The 23880-nt window shown below is 39.5% G+C and overlaps 1 protein-coding gene across 10 annotated transcripts in view; it reads right to left on the bottom strand.

Annotated features, from left to right (window-relative positions):
* Positions 1 to 13036: 13036 nt before the first annotated feature.
* The window catches only part of msi2b (musashi RNA-binding protein 2b), a 283431-nt gene continuing 272587 nt past the window's right edge, over positions 13037 to 23880 (bottom strand). For 5 of the 10 annotated variants that reach the window (XM_085288479.1, XM_085288477.1, XM_085288473.1 and 2 more), the window contains 2 exons: positions 23546 to 23700; positions 13037 to 18760 (listed from right to left, as the gene is read on the bottom strand). In XM_085288479.1, the coding sequence (XP_085144605.1) occupies positions 18716 to 18760; positions 23546 to 23700 (200 nt within the window). In that variant the 3' untranslated portion in view covers positions 13037 to 18715. Of the gene's footprint in view, positions 18761 to 20248; positions 20320 to 23545; positions 23701 to 23880 lie in introns of all 10 variants that reach the window. The other 5 variants (XM_085288475.1, XM_085288483.1, XM_085288478.1 and 2 more) reach the window with 2 other exon arrangements.

Consider the following 23880-nt stretch of genomic DNA (forward strand, 5'->3'; position numbering starts at 1 on the left):
TTCTTGTGGGTGTGACCCCTTTTTTTTTTTTTTTTTTTTTTTTAAACTATCTTCTGTCCAGTTTTTATGAGCCTATGTGAATTGCAGCCTCATTTTCCTATTCTGATCGGATTGGCAACCAGTGTGGTCCTCTGCTGCCCACGTGCTCTTCTGCATACCATGGTTGTAACAAATGGTTACTTGAGTTACTGTTGCCTTCCTATCTGATGCGCTGGCCTTTTTCCTCTGACCTCTGATCAACAAAACATTGTTCCACAGAGAACTGCTGCTCACTGGTTAGTTTCTTTTGGGACATTCTCTGTAAACTCTAGAGATCGTTCTGTGGGAAAATCCCTCAAACTTCAGCAGGCCGTCTTGATTGTCTCTGGCCTCTTTCTAAATGGTTGGAGTTGCTGCAGTGTTGGTTGATTAGGTAGTTGTACTAACAAACAGTTGAACAGGTGTACTTACAGAGTGGCTGATGAGTGTATATGGTACTTTACTACATATTGGATGGAGGTGATACATTTTCTGTTTGTAAGAATATTTTCTATCAGTTCTCATTTCTTCATATTTTGCTTGGAAAAACTGAAGTATTGTATAAAAGGCAAGTCCCGCATGCGGCTCTTTAGTCTTTACACTGCGGCTCCGCGTGGTTTGGGAAAATAAATTAGAAGTATTTAGCTGAAGTGTATTTTATTTATGTTAGTTCTTTTTATTTTTATTTTTTTTAACTTGTAGTTCTAAATTGGAAGATTATTGTGATATTTAAATATAAAAATACAATTTTATTTATATATATATATATATATATATATATATATATATATATATATATATATATATATATATATATATATATATATATATATATATATATATATAAAAATTTTTTTTTTTTTTTCTTCATCGCTCCCAATAAGCGTCACACTCGCGGACACTGGTATGCTCGCCGAAACGCTGTGCATATATCGAGACTTTCAACCCCAGGTAGGCCAATTAACTTCGGATCCACATTATGTCAGCAGCTGTTCTCCACCGTGAACTATGTTTAAAAACAAACACCGCTCACGCCTCATAGATGACAGCTTACAGTCCTGCGTAAAGATGAAAGTGACTTTGTACAGCCCCGATTTGCAGATGCTGTGCACAGAGGTTCAGGAGCAGAAGTCCCATTGTAAACATATCACTGCAGACCCGACGATGTTTGCATGAACATGCTTTTCAGCATCTCTTTATTGACCACTTTTCATACACGGTTGCTGTAAGCATTCAGCCGGCTATAGCTTTTCAGCTCACAGCCCGACACATACCAACAACAGCATAGATGGCACAGACGTGAAGGTGGCGAGGCGTGATTGCGGGTGCCGCTAGGGTGCGTCCGCCTCCCCTGCAGACCACGTCTTGCCACACACATTAACCAGGTAAAATACATATTTAGGCAGAATTTTGCAAATATCTATTTTTAATTTTTTTAGCAGCATGGTGCTTTTTTCCCCCCTATTATTATAATAATATTTATATCTATATTTATATCTATATTTATATTTACCCAGATAGATAGAGTGAGTTAGTTTTATAAGTCATGTCAAGGCTCCAAAACCCCAAAGGCAAAATATCTGGTGTGAGCCGCCACCACACCCGTTTTTGTTTACATGGATCATTTTAGTTCAGCTTTCCTTTTGTTATATTTCTTTAAGAGTTCAAAATGTCTTAATTATATACATAAATTGTAACTTTCTCTGTAGCACTTCATGGATTTCATAAGCAACACACCTTAGTTGTTCACACAAAGCATAAAGGTAAAAAAAACAATATATACAGTGTTATCTTAATTTTAGATGTCAAAAAGTATTTGCGGCTCCCAGTGTTTTCGTTTGCGTGGAAACCAGGTTCAAATGGCTCTTTGGGTGTGAAAGGTTGCTGACCCCTGCTCTAGACTTTTGCGCAGTACTGCAGCTATGATAGACACAAACAGAGCCCCAAAATGTTTTCCTGTATAGTATAATGAGGCCATAAGTTGCCTCACTCTGTCATGTTAGTCAGAACTATTAGCTTGATTACTTGAGGATTAAACTTTACTTTTTATTGTGTCAAAGACTTGCTGCAAATAAACTAGTACAGTACATATTGCAGGTGAAATTAGCTAAACCGCTGCTAAATGCAATAATGCAGTATGGTATAAATTACACTCATATGAACACACATAGGAGCTATTTCAAATGAATTTAAAAGTACAGAGTTATTCACTGGTTCCTCCTGTGTCTTTGTTTTCTTTCACTGGGATGGAAATGGGGTGTCACAAGGTAAAATGAAACCTAAGCCATGTGGACAAATGACACCAATAAATAGGTCCTTGAACAGTACAAAGAAAATATTTGAGAAGTCAGTGCTTTGGAGACGGGAAAATCTTTTTTTTTTCTTTTAAATTAAAAACAACCCAAAAACAGTTGTGCAACTTTGCAAAGTTATGTGGAACCATCTCTTCAGCTGCCAGCACCAGCTAAAGAAACTGCAAATCAAATGGGAAGTTTTCCAGGACACACAGACATCTGCTCCTCTGCTTCTTCTGACAGCATATGTTAGAAACGCTTCCTCTCACAGTCACTCCCACAGTCGCTCTGTTTAGCAAGGACAGCATTAGTGGAAACCATGTGGTCTTAATGAGCTCAGCTTGATCAAAAGGTCTCTAGGTGCTGCATCATCATCATCAACATCACCAGTGAGCAAGGCTGCCGATTGTTGTTCAAAGACGCCCCCTTGTGGGAGTAGGATTAGCACACACTGAGTCACACAAGCTGAGCTTCACAAGATGAGACGCTTATTTTAATCACCTCTTGATTTTATGAACAGAGGCCATGCACCTCAGCTTTTAGATTTTTTTTTTCTTAACTATGTTTCTTTATCTGATTTAAATGAACAAAAAATGTAATAAAATTTTAACTTTGACCTTGACTTAGATGTTTCAATACAAATTTCTTAGTTTCTGTTATGACTTCTAGATGCTATAGGACTTTTTCTGCATGAGCATGTAATCTGCTTAGATCCCCTTTGGAAAAAAGTGGGAAAAAAATCAAACAAAGTAGCTTTCCAAACTCTCTGAAAGCCCCTGAAAACCTTTGCACAGTACTGTAGTTTGAAATGTTTGTCTGGTGGAGGGAGTTAAATTTGGAAGTTCTTCGAATGCTGTGATGACCCTGGAAGCTGTTGACACTGCAGGTGGTGTATTTTCACCACAAACACGTGTACACACATTTTTTTTTCTCCCCCTATTCTGTCCATAAAATTGAACCGGTGTTTACTGCCACCCCTTCAATTTCACCTTGATTACTGTGCACTTCGTGAAGGCAACATGGGGCTTGATGGTTAGTGGACTGGTGCTCAGAGAGATTGTCTAGTGGTCTGGAAGGTCACTAAAAGGTTTGATCTTTCTATTAACAATTCGTCTGCGCTGAGGTGTTTGTGAACTAGATGCCGAATGTCTTCTCACCTCAGGACTGCTGCAAAAAGGATGAGCTCAGTGACCCTTTTTCAAAAAAGAAAGAAAGAAAGCAGCTTTGTTTCCACTATCGGTGACTTGAATAAAAGTACAGGAGTATTAGAAACATATTATTGGTAGTATATGGGATATTAAAGGTGCTTTTAAAAAAGCACCTTTAATATTTTTGTCTTTATTTCTATGCCATTGAAGCGATATAAAATAAAGATAAACTGGAGTGAGGTGTACTTTTGTTTAATACCAATTTGTACCACAAGATGGTGCAGTGAGTCAATGTAACCTTGATTTAACCAGGCAAGTCATCAAGAACACGTTCTTGTGAACAATGAGGCCTGATAAAAGAAAAGCCTCTTGAAGATGTTAGAAAAGGGTTCAAAAGCAGCACATATCCTAAAATGTTTCAATACTTTGTTTGCAATAGTAATGCACTGCCTCCTGGTGGTGAAAAGTACAGTTATATTTTCAAGAAGGTAATTGCAAAAAGTACCTTTAAATATCACAAGTATTCTCAGATAATGATTTGTCATATTACAGGCCAGTTTTCTTGTGACCCACGACATGAAGAGATTGGATCTAAAACACATTTGTGTCTTAACGGGGCTTTTTAAAACCCATCTGCTCTGTGGCTGAGAATGTTAAATCTGACTAAATCCATGTGTAATTGTGTATTTATTACCCTCATCTCGGCCTTATATTTGTGAAAAATGGTTCTATAATTTGCAGTTTTATTCCTCAGTTGCTCCTGGTTTGGTTTTGTAAGTTACTACAGCACAAGTGTGATTTATGACATTTCTCAGCTCCATCAGTCAAGGACTGCTTCATAGAGCCATTTTTCTATTGAAAGCCCTCACGCATTTAGACGGGTCCTTACATGCTGCTCATTCTTGATAGGGACAGGAACCAGAGGCAGTGTATCATCTGAGTGCATCTCCCGCTTTCTTGTATGAATATATCAGCACTGACCAGACAGTCCCTGACATTTAGTGATCTGTGATGATCAGCATAAACCTTAAATTATCCAATGTCTGCCTGAAGTGCTTTCAAAAGTTTGCCACTGATCTGATGTACATCATGGTTCAAAGAACAGCTACTGCAGGCCCGGTTCCAGCGATCACCCCGAACCCTCGTAGAGTTTAATTAACATCACCAGTGTGCTCACTGAGAATGTGCAGCAGTGCAGGAAGCTGCAAGTGCTCAAATGATTTGGGAGTAAAGTGCATGGCTCATACTTTCTATAGCACACTCGGGATGAATGTTATTTTTTTTTTGTTTTTTTTAACTCGAACTCTTTCTATGATTTTATTTTACAGTGCTTGAGAGCTGTGTCATACTTGAAAAATATGTGATTAATGGGCACCGCCCTCTAGGGCCACCAGCACATTTTCATTTCCCAAAGCTATATAGAACATTGTAATTCAAAGTAAAGGATAATAAAGCTTTGTGTGCAACAAAGACATGCTCCTCTGGTGCAGAGTTTAAAAGTGTCACCTAGATACATCCCCAGAGCATAGCAAACTCTCTAGGTAGCAAATAAGCTACTTCACTGACATTTTGAACCTGTTGTAAAGAGACCAGGAGCCTACAGCTATGCTAGCGGCTCTGTGAGGCTGTAGCTAGGCACAGTAGGGCTTTGAACTAAATGCTAACATCAGCATGCTAGCAATATTACAAGTCCTAACGGGCTCATATTTAGCAGGTTTACGCCATAGCTAAATATGGTTAAAAGTGTTGGTATGTACAGTGTCAAACCTCCTTTACTCATAGGCAACATAAAGCTAAACTTGATTTTTTAAAATAATTGAAAATACATTATTTAAAAACAAACAAAAAGGTGATATGTCTCTATTTGACAAAAGAAAAAATTACATTCAGTCAGTATATTCATTGTGGTGACGGCACAGTAGTATGCCGTTTACTGTCCTGTCACAGCAACAGGGAAAATGTGCCCTGTAGTTTATAAACTATGGGAATGGACTACATAAATGTTAGTCCCTAATCCCTGTTTCAAAGAAACACAGAAAGAAGCACAGCCTAACACAGTGTGATCCATTACATGTGTATGTGACCTTCTCTGCAGGGTTGGTAGCCTGGTTATGGTTTGGTGAATATATAAATAACTGATTTAGTTATTCTTGGTTAGGACTGACTGATCACTGAAGAAGGCTCCTGGATGAGAGCTGAAACATCTTCAAGCAGTTCAAACACCTCTCGGTATCTTATGATAAATATCTCTTACGGTTGTTTAGAACATAGAGAAGGGAGTTCCAGACAGCAACAGTTCACAAAGAAAAAATGTATTAGCTGTAGTTTCTGACCTATAAAGAATATGTGGCTCAACTTAGGATTAACTGCAACGCAAGCAAACCAAAGTAAATGAAAACCAAATCAGACTTCCAAGTAGGTGAAGTAATTTCCTTTATTAGATGGGAGGGGCCTTTTATAAGCACCTACAAAGGAGGAAGGGGAAAAAAAGGCTAACAACCAACAGCAACGTAAGGCCCAGGCCCCTCACATTGTCTAAAATAAAAGTAGCTGCCTTTGTAATATTTTAAAGTATCGAGGGAAAAGTTAGTATGAGAGGAAAAAAAAAATGATGGCTAAAATTCCACTATGACTATTTCTTAATACATATGTGTGTATACTGTGCCTGTAATGTAAAAGGGCTCTAAGAGTCAACGTTGAAGAGACTTCATACATGCCTGCCCTTATTATGACTCATTGAAGTGATTATGCAGCAGGCTGTCATCATCCATCACAAAGCCGTCCACATGCTCGGGCTCAGCAATCTCCGCAATGTACAGCGTGGCCCCCACCCCACCGTACCACCACCTCCCTTCAAGTGTGGCCATTAGTTAACTCTGCATATAATCCCACAAGCCCCTGATCATTCGTTTCCTGTTTACTCACACTGCTCGGCCTCCACTCTTCTTGCCACTTGTACATGAGTGAGAGGAAGCCGGAGTAAGTTACAAAGGACTGGAAATCCATGTATGGAGGCAGAATGTGTGACACAGGTGTCAGATTGAAATCAGACATGAGTCAGTCCAGCTGCACTGACGGAACAAGACAACAGCAGCACGTCCACGTGATCCGAACGACAGGAGCGCCGGCGTAGCCTCAGAAAACTGTGGCAAATGCAAGCTGTCCCGCCGATGATTTCTTTCAGGTCATCTCTAATATTCTCTCAGCAAACTGCCGCATAGTGTTTGCTTCTAGGTGGAATTAAGCTTTGTGTGCCACTGGGCTGGTGTGAAGGGTGGAGGGAGAAAGACGAGGACGGGGAGGTGGGGAGGGGGCTTTTTGTGTGATATGGGCCATTGACTGCTTTTCCATAGCTCAGGAACAATAATGAGATTTTTTTTTTTTTTTCAGAATATCAGTGCCACCATTCAGCGCACTGATTGTGTTTATGAAATTGTGCATACATCTCTCAATGCTGGAGCACAGGATGGGGAAAGCTATTTTCAAAACATTAGCAAATTGTTTTCTGTTATTGTGCAGAGATTGATAAGAGCATGCGTCGACTAAACACACAGACACACATACGGGGGAAGAAAAACATAAAAAGGCAAGAGACTGCTGCGATGGCTCGGATTTACTCTCTAATGTATTACCATGACTTCATACTGCTGTTAAACTGTAACTACAATAAATTCAATCAGTGCTTTGAACCACTGTAGGTGTATTCCTCCTCTGAAAAAGCCATTTGAGGATGCTGCGACTATCCAGTTTATTTATTATCACTTGTGTTACTGTGTTACCTGCTGATGACAAATGTTCCTGATGAGATATGAAAATGACCTTGAGCGTGACCTTGCCTTCAAATCTCTGACATTTCTCCAAAGCAGATATTGAGACAAATTGCTTGAGATTTCACACAAATCAATTTTATCTGATTACAGACCTCTGCACGCCAGCATTAACCAATGAAAATGCGTTTGCTGCTACTCATGCACGGCGGGTTACAGTTCTCATTAGCGCTCGCAGCGGCTTCAGAGGCAGCAAAACTGATTTTTTTTTTGGGGGGGGGGGGGGCTTTTTTATTGCATTAAAAATGACATGGACATTCTTTTATCAGGGCAGCGATACTTTGTAGATGTGTTTTTTGATGATACCGTATCACATCTGGAATACACTGTGCTGTGATATGGCTGTTTGTTGACAGTGGCTCTGGACATCAAACACTGTCGTTTTGATGGCAATTTTTCTGACAGCAAATGAGGCTGTTAAACTCTTCTTGTCAATTTCTTATTCTGAGAAGACACCACACAAGGACATGCAAGACGAGTGGGAGTTTCAGTGTAAGCGAATCAAAGTTAAAAGACATCAGAGAATTCAGTATTTTCAGCTGTGGAACCTGGCACCTTCTCAAATATCCAAACTGAGACACAAAAAGAATTTGTTGGTCCCCCCTTTTGCTGATATGATTGCTGATATGATAGCAACAGATCCTTTAAGTCCTGTAAGTTGAGAGGTGGGGCCAACATAGATTAAAGCTGTTTGTCCAGCATATCCCACAGATGCTCGATTGGAATGAGATCTGGGGAATTTGGAGGTCAAGTCAACACCTCAAACTCGTTGTCCTGCTCCTCAAACCATTCCTGAACCACTTGTGCTTTGTAACTGAGAGCCTTATCATGCTGACAGAGGCCACACCCATCAGAGACTACCGTTACCATGAAAGGGTGTGTGTGTTGTACATCAATGCTTAGTTAGGCTGGTACGTGTCAAAGCTACTGTCACATAAATGGCATGACCCAACACTTACCTGTAGAACATTACCCAAAACATCACTCTGCCTCCACTGGCTTGTCTTCTTCCTATAGTGCGTCTTGGTACCAGGTGTTCCTCAGGTTAGTTACACACATGAACACATCCATCCACGTGATGTAAAAAGAAACATGATTCATCAGATATGACCAGATATGGTTCTGATGCTTATGTGCCCATTTTTGGCACTTTCTTGGGCAGACCAGAGTCAGCATGGTCACCCTGATTGTTCTGCAGCTGTGCAGCCACATATGCAGCAATGCACAGATGCACTGTGTATTCTCACACTTTTCTAAAATTTCTGCTATTTGAGCCTCAGTAGCTTGGCTGCTGGATCGTCCGCTCCCCAATGCATCAGTGAGCCTTGGCCACCCATGGCCCTGACACTGGTTCATCACTCTTCCACTTGCCCATTTTTTCTGCTTCTAACACATCAACTGTGACGACATGTTCACATGCCCCCTAATACATCACACCTACTAACAGGTGCCATGATGAAGAGATAATCAGTGTTATTCACTTCACCTGTCAGTGCTCATAATGTTATGCCTGATTGTACACTTTTAAATAAAGATAAGATTGCACCAATGTACTATGACCAGCCAGCCTATAAGAGATAACTGGCTCATATTGGGTTGGACTCCCACTGGAAGTGGAATGATCCATACTTTCATGTTTATTTCAGGTTTTGACAGGTTTCAGAGATACCTCACCTTATCTGTAATGAGTGGTTGTTTGAGTTACTGCTACCTTCCTATTAGCTCCAAGCACTCCAGCCATTCTCCTTTCACCTCTAAGATCAACAAGGCATTTTTACACAGAAAACTGGTGCCAACTGGATATATATGTGTACTTGTTGTTGTTGTCAGACTTTCTCTGTGTAAAATCTAGAGATAGTTGTTTGGGAAAAATCCCAGTAGATCAGCCCATCTGGCACCAACAACGATTCCACATTCATTGTCACTTAAATCACCTTTCTTCCCCATTCTGATGTTGAGTTTGAACTTCAACAGGTTGTGCTGACAGCATGCCTAAATGCACCAAGTTGTGATTGGGTGATTAGATAGTATATTTTTCTATCTGAGCATTTTGTAGTACCCAGCTAAAGAACCATTAATCCGTTGGTAATGATCCCATCAACACCAATACCCCCCAACCCCCCCCCGCCTCCCTTGACACCTACTTTGTATTTTCACTCTGTCCTCCAGTGATAATTGTCACTCTCGCCTGCTTCTACAGTCTGTTGCTCACTAGTTTGCTCTGAGGCAACTATTGATTCGGGAGCATCATCAGATCCATGAAGACAATGATGATGAACAATGAACAGACAGCTGCATCCTCTGTAGTCGGGGGCCAAAACCGATGGCCTTTGTAAGCATGTAATGCTTCATCTGGTGGATAATATGAGAGAAAATAGGGGCACAATATGTGAATTTTCTGAGTCACTTAGCTCATGGTCTACCCTGCTTTTCATGCTGCTGGCTACACACACTCTCTCGAATTACAGACACTATAATGGCTGAAAATAGACTGGCCACAGCATCTTTCCTCACCTGTAAGAATTCAAATGCAAAAGCATACTTTACTGGAGAAAATGATTATATATATTATATATGTATATTCAACGAGGCACATCTATGACAACAGATAACAGAAACAAACTAGACGTAGACAAAACAATGGCATTGTATTAATGAGGTGATATAAATGCTGTCAAAACCTTCACTGGGTAGAACGGTAGTGTGATAATCCTTACCCTCGCAACAAATTGTAATTAGCATAATTTATATTAGAGTAATAATCAACATATGAAAGTAATGAGATTACAGTTATCACATCTGTTGCAATTTTTAAAGCAAAACTATCCTGATTTAGATTGTTCATAATCTATAGTCTAACAGGCTGCCACCTATAAAAACCAAGGCCTAATCTATTGGATTATGCTATTTAATATAATTTTCCTGATGTTATTTAAAACTTTAGAGACTAAATATTCTGTAATGAAAGGTGACGTGAGCTGTGAAACAACAGAGTGAGGATGGGGTCATAATAAAAGTAATTTCCTAAAAGCTCAGTAGAACAACTCAGTACGCTCCCATTTGTTTCTTAAACAACGATCCACGATCCAAGCCCGCACAAGAAAAGCACCTGTGCTCTTGGCTTCAGACGTTTGCCATTCCCAGAAGGTCATTTGGTTAATGCATATTTGAGTTTTCATGGACTCTTAACTAGTTTTTAATCAGCAATTATTAGCGAATTGGAAGGCTGTGCAGGCACATGACTCTCTGCTGGCGGGAGAGTGCCCATCAATGTCACGTCAATTTCCATGCCAAAGGCTACATTAGGCCTGGAGTCTGGGAGGAAACAGCCACCTGAGTGCCTCATCTCCCCATCCACAGCAGTCTTCTCATCAACTATTGACTCTATTACACAGCACTGTCAAAAAAATTTTCCGCTTCAAAAGAGGAGCAACCATTACATGGCTGTGTGGGGAGATAATTTAGTGATGCACATAAAATTAAGTGCATATCCATTGAACATTGCTCATTATTGCACTTGAATTCCTACAATGCCAGGCTCGTGTGAGGATCCTGGATGCTTCCCAACCTTTCATTCCTTTCCCATTTTCAAGGCATAAACACAACTTGATGATTTAGGCTGATGTGATACATAAATAGCTGTCATTTTCATCTATAGCTAACCTACCTGTAATTGGCAATTAAACATTGCCAGCATCTCAGACTAGCTCTTAATTACCGTTAATAAGTGCTGAGGGGCTCTGAGGTGTCCTCGCAGGCTGAGGATGGGGGATGTGAGTCTCCTGCAGCACCACATCACGCCATGAATATGCATGGCGGAAAGGTATTCTTCCGCTCTCTCTCCCTCTGCTTTTCAGGCACACGGAGGTGGAAATGGACCACCTCTTGAACTTCTTCATTACACCTCCACAGCAACCTCAGCATCGCCGCCGTCGTTGCCATGCTGCATCCTCGCAATGGCATTTCCGTGCACTGTGGCTTGTTTTGTGTTTGCCAGGAGCTGTCACATTCAGCCTGTTAGTGCTGGCCCATGGGAAATTTGCACAGTGTGACTGGTATGAGGTGAGGCCATCAAATGAGCCTGTGACATGCTGCTATATGCCCCACATATTTGCTATGATCTGTGTTTGTGTCTGTTTGGATAATGCTAATCACGACCCTTAGCCCCTTTCACATTTACCCTTTTTTTAAAACAGGAGATACATTTTCACAGTATAGAGGCTCATGCTCAAATATCATTTATAGTATTTCTACTTTAAAGCAAAGTTTGATTTCACAGATTATTACAGCTTCCTTTTCTCCGCTGTGAGCTGACATTTAGCTCCCATGACTGCTGATTGTCTTGCCGAGTTCCACTAAAGACCCGAATCCTTGTATTTAAGGGCCGACGAGTGTAGAGCTCTCTGATCATAATGGCACTTTTAATTAGCACTTAATTAAAGGCAGGTGGACTGGAAAGGTCAAGCAGTTAGGCCTCTGAGTTAAAAACACAGTCAACGTGAGCATCGGCTCTTTGACAGATGTGTCTGCTAATTACAGTGACCAGAGTCTGGACAAACTCTGTTCACATCTGCCTGAGGTTAAGCCATTTTTCATATTTACCATCTTTTTCTTCTAAAGTTTCGCCTGTATTAATGTTTGCTTTGATTTCTTCAAATCTAAGAGTCAATTCCTCGGACAGACAGCAAGAAAATCCAGAGCAGTTTCTTTTGTAAGAAAGTGAAACAGCCCACACTGCCAAATTGGATCATCATTGTGCTCATTACACAAACACAAAAATGAATGCAGCGTGATCTAAACTCGCAGTGCCTCGGCTGTGAAAAACAGAGCTGAGCCAAGAGTATTGATCTCAGTCTGAATTTATGGATTGCCGTGTCTAAGTGAGTGATGGAGCTGTCGGACCGTCGGTCTCACCTGACAAGCACCCACATTAAAAATCCTGATCCCTGAATTCCACCGGCGTCATGTTTAACTATCGCCATCTATCACGGTAAACATATACAAAAAAGGTGTTTTAAATCTATTGTCGTGAACTCAATACACTATTGTTATCCTAGTGTGTCTGTGAGTTAGGTTTAGTAAAAAATGTGTGAAAAAATGGAATGATCCAGTCAGAAAGCAGCTGAATTTTTTCTTCATTGTCAGTGTTTCACCTCAGAAAATGACTCTGAATCAGATTTTTGCTTCTGCCATCTGAGGTTAAATTCTCCATCTCGGGAAGAAGCAGAACTAAGCACAGCGTGACAAACGCATCAAAAGGTACTATTGTAAGGCCCTGAAATGGCCTGTCATGCAGCAGCCTGTTTGCTCATCTACTCTATCACATCCCCAGCCGTTTATACACCGAGCCTCGGCTAATGCTGATGCTCTCCATGTGACGCTGATGAAGAATAAGGCACTGGCGAATGTGCTTCCCTGAAAGCACTGCATCTTCTCAGGCGCTGCGAGAGACCACTGAGGGGCAGCAGAATTACACGTCAGTCTTTGTTTGCTCACCATTTTCCCCAAATGCATCTTGGGCTATTAATCCTGCTGACTTATGAGAGACCTCGAAGGATCCCAGGAGCTAACATGCGCAGTGTGTGTGGTCCGGTCAAAATGCGATATGATATTATCCCTTTTAAAAACAAAAAACAAAAAACAGAAAATAAACATAATTCTGTGATATAATAGTGATAGTTTTCCACAAATCTGCACTGTGATATTCGGGTTCAGAAAAACACAAATACTACGCAACAGTGGAAAGAAGTCATATAACAATTCAGTTTATTTTATTTATTTTCCAGACAGACACATCGATTTCTGGACCACAGTAGAGGATGGAAACCTTTCACAGACATTTTTTTGTCAATATTATTATTTGAAAATACAAATATAAAATTAGACTTTCCACATTTGATATGTGAGAGACCCCCATCCATTATTATTATCATTATTATTTTAGTATATTTTACAACAGGGCTTGAGCAAGCCATATGATAACCTGAAAGATGCTTTCAGATGTCAGTCAAGTCTGTCTGTCTCTCGCCATAAAAAGTCGGTTAACATAAAAAAAAGGGGCAAGTGTTAGGAATGGGCAGACAGCGGTGGAGAGAGCTCTGCGCTCAGCCTGCGGAGACACGGCAGAGCCTCACATTGCAGGCCGTGCAGTCTGAAGAGCCTCTGGACACCCCTCGTGGCCGTGCGGTCCACTCCAACCTCGACAACACGCCGGGGGAGAACTCGCATGATGGCGAACCAATAATGATGAGTGGACTAAATGAACCTGGGCGTGGCTGTGTGACGAGGATTATTCTGTATACAGCTGAGGTCTCCAGTCTAATATTATTCAGTTCAAATGAGCGTGAATTGCAAGTATATATATTCATCTATATACATATATATTGCAATTATATGTATATATTTGGCGATGAGCATGGCGTGAGATGGCAATGGATTGGACTGGAGGGGAAGTTCACCCCAAAAACACAGTAGTACAGGCGAACTTGTGCCATTTCCGTCACCTTGAAGAGTTCAGTCCAGATTTGTGAACATGAACTGATCTTTGATATATCGAGCCATAAAAACTTTAAATAGCGTTGTTAGCGAGAGTCACTTTGTGAACTTTGTGTTCACTGTGACGGTATCCAGTATCTCTCAGAGATAAGGGCACACTGTCTGGTTTTTTGCTTTTTCAAAAAACCCATTAGCACCACTATGAGTAAGCCTCTTTTTGGATAAAAATGCTCAAGAACATTCAATGAGCCTTCAAAGTCTGTCTGATTCATTGGAAATGGAGCAGAGCCTGTAAAGCCTGGTGTTCCAGCTTTTAGGAAACGTTTGTTCATATTCAGAAAATGCTTGTGAACCCAGGATGACAGAAATCCCATAAGTGTGTACGGTTTCAGGGTGGGATTCCCCCCCCCACCCCCACCTCGAACTGATGGGGTTGTTTGGCCATTGCCTAGCACTTGCCTCGAGATTCAAGTTTAAATGGATACGGTAGTACACTACAAATGTCAACACCTTCCAGGTTGACTTTTTTTCTTTTTTGATTATTTTTTTTTCTTAAACCAAGTCCCCTCCCCTCTCCCCAAATGGATAAGCTAGTCTACTAAGATGTGTAACATTCATCAGCTGTAAACTGCTGTCAGTTTGAGATAAAATGAAATTACAGCAACAGAGCCATGCTACCTTAAAGTCCAAGCTACAGGATCACAAAACAATAGAAGAGTCAATTTTGATATTGTGTGAGGGAAAACAAGCCATTTCAAGCCTTCTTTCCAGTGAAAAAGGGTTAATTATAGACTAAGAGACAACAGGCACCGCGACAGCACAGTGTAGTGTGTGCTTGCTGCTCTGGTATATGCTGTTTGGAAAAAAACGCCAAGAAAACTGGAACGCGACTGGGTTGCGTTTGAGTTAATTATACAATTAAAATATTTAAATGAACAGGAGGAATTTCTTTATTACTTTGAGAATTAAATTATAACCAAAATGTGTTCAGTTATTGTTCTTCTGCTATTAATACATTTCTTTTTATATTTCAAACAATAAAACTTTTTCCACAAATACTGCATTTTTCTAAAGTGAGTGATCACTCTACCTCGCTAAGATACTGACATATGCGTTAGTTGGCCGCTGCCTAATTTTAATTTTTAAAAAAGAACAATTTTACCTTCAGAAAGTAAAGTAAAGATCATTTACTTTCATCATTTACTTTAAAAAAACCCCAAAACAAAACAAGATAACTTATTAGCATCACTGACAAAGCTGCTGTGTACTCTATGTGCTGTGTGCAGACTGGTTAGGAAGAAAGAGGGCACTAATGTTAACTTATTAACAACAGAGTAATATTAATCGTTAATTTAAAGAGCCAGTAAATTAGCAAACAGAGATTATGCTCAAAAAGGCTCAACTGCACTGGCTGTATTGGGGTCCAAGCAGCGGCTCCAGCAGCAATCCCATTGTTTTAATAACTTTGTTTTTGCTTGTGTAAATCTAAACATGTTAAGTCCAGGCATCCTTTGACAAGGTTGTTAATAATAATCTATTCTAGCTTGGCAATGCATCACAGCTTCAGGTTGCAGGTCCAACTCTGGACAGGAATTTAACTTTCTATTAATCAGACCTGACAAACTCGACACCCCTCAGCACCTGCTGATATTCCTCTAATGGTTCTCTGTTCAGTATTTGCAGTGTTTCTCTGTGTGTGTCAGTAATGCCTCTGTAGTGTCAGAAACACTGTTAACAGATTCAAATAAGATTTTAAAAAAAGTCATTAACAGTTCCCAAATAAATAAGAGCTCAAAAACTGTATCATCTAAAAAGAATGACACCAGAGGAGCCTGGGATATCTGCAAAGTGTACAAACATTAAAAGATAGAAGAGGCTCTTTAAACAGCTCTGTGACTGATGACGTATGTGGTAATAACTCGCATGTCTCTTAAAAAAATATGAAATATCTTAAGTAAAAATTGTTTTTTTTCCCCGTGATTTCAGCTTGTGTCCCTCTTGAAAAAAAAAGGAAAGAAACAATCAAACACAAAAGTTTTGCATATCTAGCATTAGCATTTAAGGTAGTATGGCACACCCCTTTAAAAACATTCAAGGGTGGGGATCCAAATAATGCCTTGTGTACAATTCCATCTTACAGCAACTATTTCTCTATTGTTCATCCATGAGAGCTTTGGTTAGCTGAAACCATGTGAGAGTGGCAAAACCAAACCAAAAGAAAAAAGAAAAGAAAAAAAAACATACAGGGAAAAATTACAATGAACCTCTAACAAAATAACTGTCTGCAAATACCAGAATAACATGATCGTTGAGAGAAAGGTATATCTCGACTGGTCCTAAATCCACTATTCACTACAAGTATTATATTAATGAGTCCTCTATAACATCTACTTTGTAATTACAGGAGATAGAAAAAGAGCGCAAGAGGGAGAGGGATAAATATGAGAGAAAGGAGAGGTAGAGCAAGGGAGAACAACAAAGAGCACTACACTGGTATCAAAGACAGCACTCTGTTTACAAGTTAACTGTGATTTCTTTACACACTAATGAAGTACATGAATGAGCAACAAAATATCGTAGGATCTCTGAGGATGGGGAATGGAAAGAGAGAAAGTAATGGATGCACAGTACATTTTAATAGTATATTACAATTATTAATATATAAACCACAAAGTATCAATAAAACTCTGATTAAACTTGAAATCAGCAAAGAAGCATCTTTTTTTATAGTTTTGTGTTTCTTATTTTCTTTTACATTTGAACATTACAAGTTGTTTTTTTTTTCTTCTTCTTCTCTTGACTGTTTAAATTATTACTCGATCACACCTCCATATCGTTTACTTTAAAAGTAATCCAGCATAGTTCTTTACCTGGTTGTTTTAAAAGGAAAAGAAATGAGACGAGACGCGGGTAAAAGGAAAACAGCAAACGCATCTGCGGCGGCATCAAATTTCAAAACTTGAACGCATACTGGAGCCTATTATTATTATGATTATTATTAATAAATCATCATCACGAGTAAAACCATCGACCACAAGTACTGTGGAAAACCCGGTGCAGTGGTAGATAGTGAATTATTCAGTGTCATCTTTTGACCCCGTATTAAATATCGTCAGATGAGACATGGGTCTACTCTATAAAGAAATCCAAGTGTACACAGCAACATAACCAGTTACTTCTTCCCACGCTGTGAACTCGCCTCAAAACGCTCAAGTGTTTTGTCAAGTCGAGAACACGCCAGCTCCGAAATCCTTCATGCTATCCCAAAGCACAGGGCAGTTTCCTTTTTCTTTTTTTAAAAAAAGCCAACATATACATGTGCAAATAGAAAAAAATGGCCTGTACTTTACAACTCACAGTGCAATGATTACTTGCTTAATTACCTTTCAGTGTTTTCATTTGTTTTGCCACTAGAATAAATTAAAAAACCTGCCAATGATTCCATAAGAGAACTCAGGAAGGCTGAGGTATGGTATCAAAACGTTTACTTTCCTAATTCACTCAAAAAAAAAAGAAGAAAGAATAAGATCTGAGTCGGACAACGAGCGTTACATAAAGACTCGAGCACAGAGCCCAGATGTTGTGTTCCAAAGGAAAGAAAAAGAACTAATCGGGAACGTGCAGGATGAAACAAACATCAACATTGCAGCTAACAAGTTCCTCTCAAGAGTAGAAAAGTGTCAGGATGCGCAGAGCCTGCTTCAAGTTCTAATCTTCAGATCTAAGTACAGTGTGCTTTGGATTTAATCATCTTTTTTTTTCTTTTAAACTTTCTCTTTGAAATGATACTGATACTGTAACAGTTAGACAAAAAGATACCAATCAGGCTCTTTATTTTTTAAAATTATTATTATTATTATTATTTCTCCAAAACTGTGTTGACTCACCGCTTGTAAATTTTGCTGGTATGACACTTGTAAAATTATTCAGCTTCAGTATTTACAGAGCAAGTGTGTGTGCGCTAGGCGTGTGTGTGTTCGTGTGTTTGTTTCCGTGTGGGGTTGTTATACCGTCTTCCAGCAGAAAAAAAAAAAGTAGAATAATAACTGTTTACAGCTTTGTCTTCTATTCACACGCTATAACATGTTCTTTTGACACACCATCACAAAAATATGCTATTCTCTCACTGAGTTGGTTATATGCAGTGACTGGAATAATATGTACAGCTACATTTCTTTTTCTCAAGTTTGAATTCACAATGTAGTTATATGAAATTTGTTATAGCATATATATATATTTCTAAACAACAAAAACAACACTTATAAAAAAGGACCATAAAAATATTGGAGTCCTCTTTGTATTGCCCAAAAATAGGTAATTATGGTTAACAATGAGACATCACAAGAAATAAAACAGCTACTAAGATTTATTACTTAGATACCTTCTTTAAAATTTCCTTAAAATGTTTTTTTTTCTTCTCCGAGTCTTTCCGCACTGAGCTTTTTTTTCTTGTGTTTTCTTTCTTTTCTTTTTTTTTTGCAGAAAGACTGAATGAAACATCCCGAGCTTTTTTCCTTTTAGACTCACCGGTACAAAGATGAAGACGTGACTTTGAAGATATTCTTGGCTATGACCGCCGTACTTCAAACGAAAAAAAGCAAAAAAAAAAAAGAAAAAAGATTTACACAACAATACCAGAAAATAAAATAAAAACGACACAAAATTAAAGGTTCAACTAAAACGACTCTCTCAAGGCTAATCAAAAGAAAAGCTAACAGAGGAAGAAAGTAGGTGAATGAACTCGACGTGAAACATCATACCAAACCAGGTTGTAAAGTTATAGGAGGTTTGGATTATAGTACAGCAGTTGTTATTTTTCTGAGATGATAAACATTTTCTTTTCTTCTTCATATGGTTCCGACTTTCGTTCGTTTTGCCGGGGTGACGCTGTAGTGCTTGAAGTTGGATTAGCATCACCTGCACACAAAGCCAATTAGAAACTTCGTCCTGTCTTTCCTGGGCCACCAGATATACTCTGCTGGGTGATAAAGGAAAAAACACAACAACAAAAAAAGGAAGGAAAAAAAGGAACAACAGCATTAGAAAGCATACATTTAATTAGAGTAAGTCTCGAACATAAATAATACTCGCTGTGACGTATTTTGCAGGCTTGCTGAAGCATGAATAACTGGGATATGATTCTAAGAAACTGCTACAGGTCAAAATTTCCTGCAAGCATAACAGAAGCGCCAATTACTGTAAAAACAGCCTGTCCAATAACAAAAAGTCTAGGCTGTCACAAATACCACACTATATACTTAAACGGCTTATTAATTTAGCATTTGTGCATATATACTGACCTGCCACTTTATTAGATATATCTGCTCATACCAGTTACTGGCCAATCACATGCCAGTAGCTGATTGGTTAGATGGAATTAAACCGACAGCAGCAGAAGACCACATTGCCTGCCACTCCTGTCAGATAAGAACAGGAAACTGAGGCTACAGTTTGCACGGGGTCACCAACCTCAAAAGTGGGAAAAAACTGGGAAAAAAACAATTTCATTCTGATGGTAGAGCCAGAATGTGGTGGAAACTACATGAAAGCATTGCCCTTGTATCAACATTTCAGGCTACTGGTTGTGGTGTGACGGTGATATTTTTTGCCAACTTTGGGCCTATTGGTACCGACTGAGCACTGTTTAAATGCTACAGCCTAGCCTACTGTTACTGATCTGACCTATCCCCTTTGACCACAATATACCCATGCTCGTTATCCTCGTTGACGTACCTAATAAAGTGGCAGGTGTGGTATATCGTGCTGTGGACTCTTGTACTAAGTTTAAAAACGTATACAAAAATACATTTTATGCACATCAAACATCTACAAGTATCTGTAGGGCAGACAAGGTTTTATATATGACATTGTGGCTGTACATATGAGGGACAGTGTTAGCAAAAAGAAGGTCATGTAGTAATAAGCAATTCCCTTCCTCAAAGATTCTTCCTACACCTCGGCTGCTTGTTAGTGAAAGATTTTGCAGTTTCGATTTTAAAAGTTGTGAAAGAATTGTAATGAGAGTCCTGTCCTTGGACAGCCAGAGCTTAGGTCAAAAACACTTTAAACTGTGACATCCCCTCTGGTTGAATAGCAAGACATGTGATTTTTCTACACAGACATGTGACTATTTTAGGATGGAAACATTTCAAAATGTCAAAAAGAAGGAGGAAAGAAAAACTGAAGAACCGGTAGTATGTGTGTGGGTAACCGATATGAAGCTTTCCTTCATAAACAATCACAAAATGATTAAAATTCTCGTAATGTCTGCTAATCTTCTGTCCTTTTTATCAGTTGTATTTATTAGTTTTTGGAGAAAGACCTCAAACAAACCACCTCGCCATACTCACACGTTACTACCAGCTCTGTGTTTCCCCAAAGAGAGGTGAAGGAACAACGATTAATGCGATGAACACATAGTACAGATAGATACTGATAGAAATGCACAGTAAATAAAATGCAATACCTCTGATGAGATGGCAACCGGCCACCTGTTCAATGGTATCCATTTGTAAAAGCTGTCGCAATCAACGGGCCCTAAAAGTGTACAGTTAGTGCTTTTGTCAGTATGCATTTCAAAGAGAGAAAAGTGAGTATCATATCAACTTCTTTTTTTTTTCACAGCTAGCATGAATGTGAATGTTGTGATCATGTTGAGTAGCAGAGCAGGAGAATACTGAAATATCAAACCAACTCTTTTAACACTCTTGCAAAAAGAATAATTGCAACATTACAACAGGAAGAAAAAGCCACGTAATGCTAAAAGATATTAAAAACAGTTAGATATGCTCTGTACAGTAAATGATTCATACTGCATTTAATAATGCAAGCTCTTATAACAATGCAGCACTCAGATTACAGGATCTAAATACAAAATATGTAATAATACACACAATCCCCATTCATGCTAACATACACAAGTGATTTCATCTGAAAGAATGCCGAGAATAGGATCATAAACAGCCTTCAGTAAGATCAGTGTGCTTCTGACTATTGAATGGCTTTTATTACTGAGGCTCACTTATCAGGACACTGTGAGCTTTCCTACTGACAGGTCTGTAAAAAATGATTGGATTCAAACACAACAGTGAAAAGGAGAGAAGCACTTTCAGCAGCGCTTGCTTGTCTTTATCACCTCAATCAGCTAATTGCGCTCTAATTGTCTTGCATAAAAAAACAGTTAAGTTCATTAAAGCTTCTTCGCAGTAGCTGTTTTCGTACTGGCTAAAGGGATTAATAAAATCAGTGGAGCGTGAGACAGAAGGACAAATCGGTGAATCTGAAGTCATCCGTGAGCTCCTGAGATATGACGATCTTATATGCGCTTGGTTCAACAGCGTTCTCGGTAAAGAAGTGAATTATGAAGCGAATTTTAGTTCTGAATCATTTCCTATTTTAATGTTCTGAATAGAGAGATCATCTCGGCTGGAGCAGGAAGTCAGAGGCCTGCTGCATCACCTCTCCTTTATTGATTCGCTGTGATTCTGAAGTGGTGATTTAGTCTAGTAGTATTATGGGCAAAAACTGACTCTCTGTAAGGGAATCGGAAGGCCCGGCTTGAATAATGTTGGTAAAATACACCGCATATTCTTCACCCACCTCTTTCATAAATCAGCTGCACTCTGCTGCTTCAATATTAATCTCATCTCTTCCGAATTTTTTGTATTTTTGTGGTGGGGGGGGGGTTGAAAGACTTGTTCTATTCTCTAACTCAGTAATAAACTATGGCTTCAAACTGTTGCAACAAATGGAAAATAATTGTAACAAATGGCCTCATTTCCATCTGTGAACTATCTGCTGGTAAATCTGCCTTGAAAATGAGCCAGCGTGGTGTTTCATAGCAAATATTTTGCTTCCTACACTGAGACCAGCAGATTAAAGCAGATAGCCAGTGGACCTAAAGCAATTAATAATAGGGGCTTTGCTCAGGGAGGAAAAAGGCTTTAAAATGTTTTTTTTCTCTTAAGCTCTGCTTTGCGTGGATATCATAAATCAATTACGCACGGCTGCAAACATCTAAACGAGCTCTTTTACCTGTTTTGTACATTTGTGACATTATCCAATAGCAACAAGGCATTACAGCCGTATAGTGCAAGCGCCACATTCACGACATCTTCGCTAAACCGCCGCACTTAGTTCAACTGATTCAAGCGCACAACGTGATAAATCTCCTGTGGTACTTCTCAGAACATGTGTGATTTCAGAATGCAGCATAAGCCACAGTTTGCCACAAAGGCTTAGATTTTAAAAAAAGAAAAAAGCACCACAAAATACCACAACCAGAGGATCACCTAAATAAATAAAAAGATTAATATCTGTTTACTGTAGCATGAAATTCAAGTTAATGATGTGGACTATAAAGTTTGGAACGAGCGTCTTCACCCTGTAGTCTTTTCGGCGCTCGCTCGCTGTACTAATGGGCTTGTCGTTATTCCATCTCAGTTAAGCCATGCATTAATGAGCTTGTTGCAGAAAGCAGGTGTTATTTTTATAGTTTACACTGTGTCACTCAGTTCAGTCATGTAAAGCAGCACAAACATGCTCCGATGTGAACTGAAATCCTGCTGCACTTTGCTAGGGCCAGAAAATTCACACGGTAAAAAAATTTAATTACTCGGCGAGGTCGAAGGTAGACTAACGTACGAGTAAACAAAGTGCTGATTGGGTCTTCTTTCGTGGCGTTTGAGCCTTTTCCTTTATTGACAGTAAATAAGCTAAGTACATCAGATTTAACTTTGGCTCATTCAGTCTTTGGCTGCTCTCAGAAAACTGTCTTAGGAATGCTAAAAAAACAGAGAGGGAGTAGTTTATGATGGGAACTGACTGCTAAGTCTCATTTATTTTGAATGTAGAAATAATCCTTGTTAAGCCATTACATGTGTCTTTAGTAAACTAGCTCTTGCTAGGTTTCCACCCTGCATAGACTCAAACTGCTGCAATGTTGGGAAAACACGGGAAATAAGAGGAATGAATCTGAATGGCTAAACTTTCTTCTTAGAGTTCCTTTTAGAAGTAAAGATGTTCCTACTGGCTTTAAGATGATCTCTCCAACACTTATGATAATAGATCGGTTCACAGAGAACACGGAGTTTGAGAGCACAATTTTAATGTCTTTTTCTTCACCTTCAAAGGAAGGTGGGATTATTAGCACTCTGATGGGGAAATCCCTCACAATATTCTCTTTATTACCGTCACCTCTTCTTCCTTTGTAGTCCTAACACTTACGCACTGACTTGGCGACCAGCTGCTAACCGATCAGAGAGAAAAGTTCAACAGCATGTGGCTGAGCAAGCCTAACTGGACAAGGGCACTGGGAGACACAAAAACCTGTGTGGGAGCATCGTCCTAGCAATGGAGTGAACTCCAGCTCTGGGACAGATGGGGTTCTAAAAATAAAAGAAATTTGTTCTGGGCAGGTGATGCAGGATCTGAAGTGAGGTGATTTGTGCAACAGCTAGAGGGGAAAAACATTTGCTTTTGACACAGATAACTTACAGAGCTGCGATGGGCTTTAACACTGATGTACTACATTATTATGGGAGCCCTGAACCTGACAGCAGCAAAAATGCTTCCCTGGATATTTTCTAAGACGACAGCAGTGATTATTTTTAGTCAATTCAGTAAAAGAATAAATGCTACTTTTTATGCAAACACTGAGCTGCTTTACAGAATGTTGCAATTGAAGCCCATTTGCATTTTTTGTAACGTCTAATTTTAGTGCAGAAGAAGAAGCAGGAGGTGCAGTCGGAATTTTAGTACTTACTGTGATGCTGGGGCCAAAGCCAGAGCCAGGCTGAGGGCTAGCAGCACTGATGTAGTTGCCCACAGCTGAATCCTGGCTGCTAGGTCCATATAGGTCAGCCACAGGCCCTGGACTATTAGCGCCGGGGAAACCTCCGGGCCTTGACGGGTTGGCACCTGCATACAAACACAGCGAGGAGCGGAGCAGCTCAGAAACCCCCAACAAAGATCAGTATATCCTTACTCTTGTGACTCAATGGGCAAATTGAAATCAAAAGAACGCATTACTGGATTCATACATTTGTCTTGAAGGGCTTGCTCATATTACAGGTTACTGTATTTGATGCTGCGCGTTCA

This window comes from Mchenga conophoros, linkage group LG10, assembly GCF_057382185.1.
Source record: "Mchenga conophoros isolate Kocher_MC1m ecotype Shallow Benthic linkage group LG10, M_conophoros_male_GT1.1, whole genome shotgun sequence".
NCBI classification, from domain to species: domain Eukaryota; kingdom Metazoa; phylum Chordata; class Actinopteri; order Cichliformes; family Cichlidae; genus Mchenga; species Mchenga conophoros.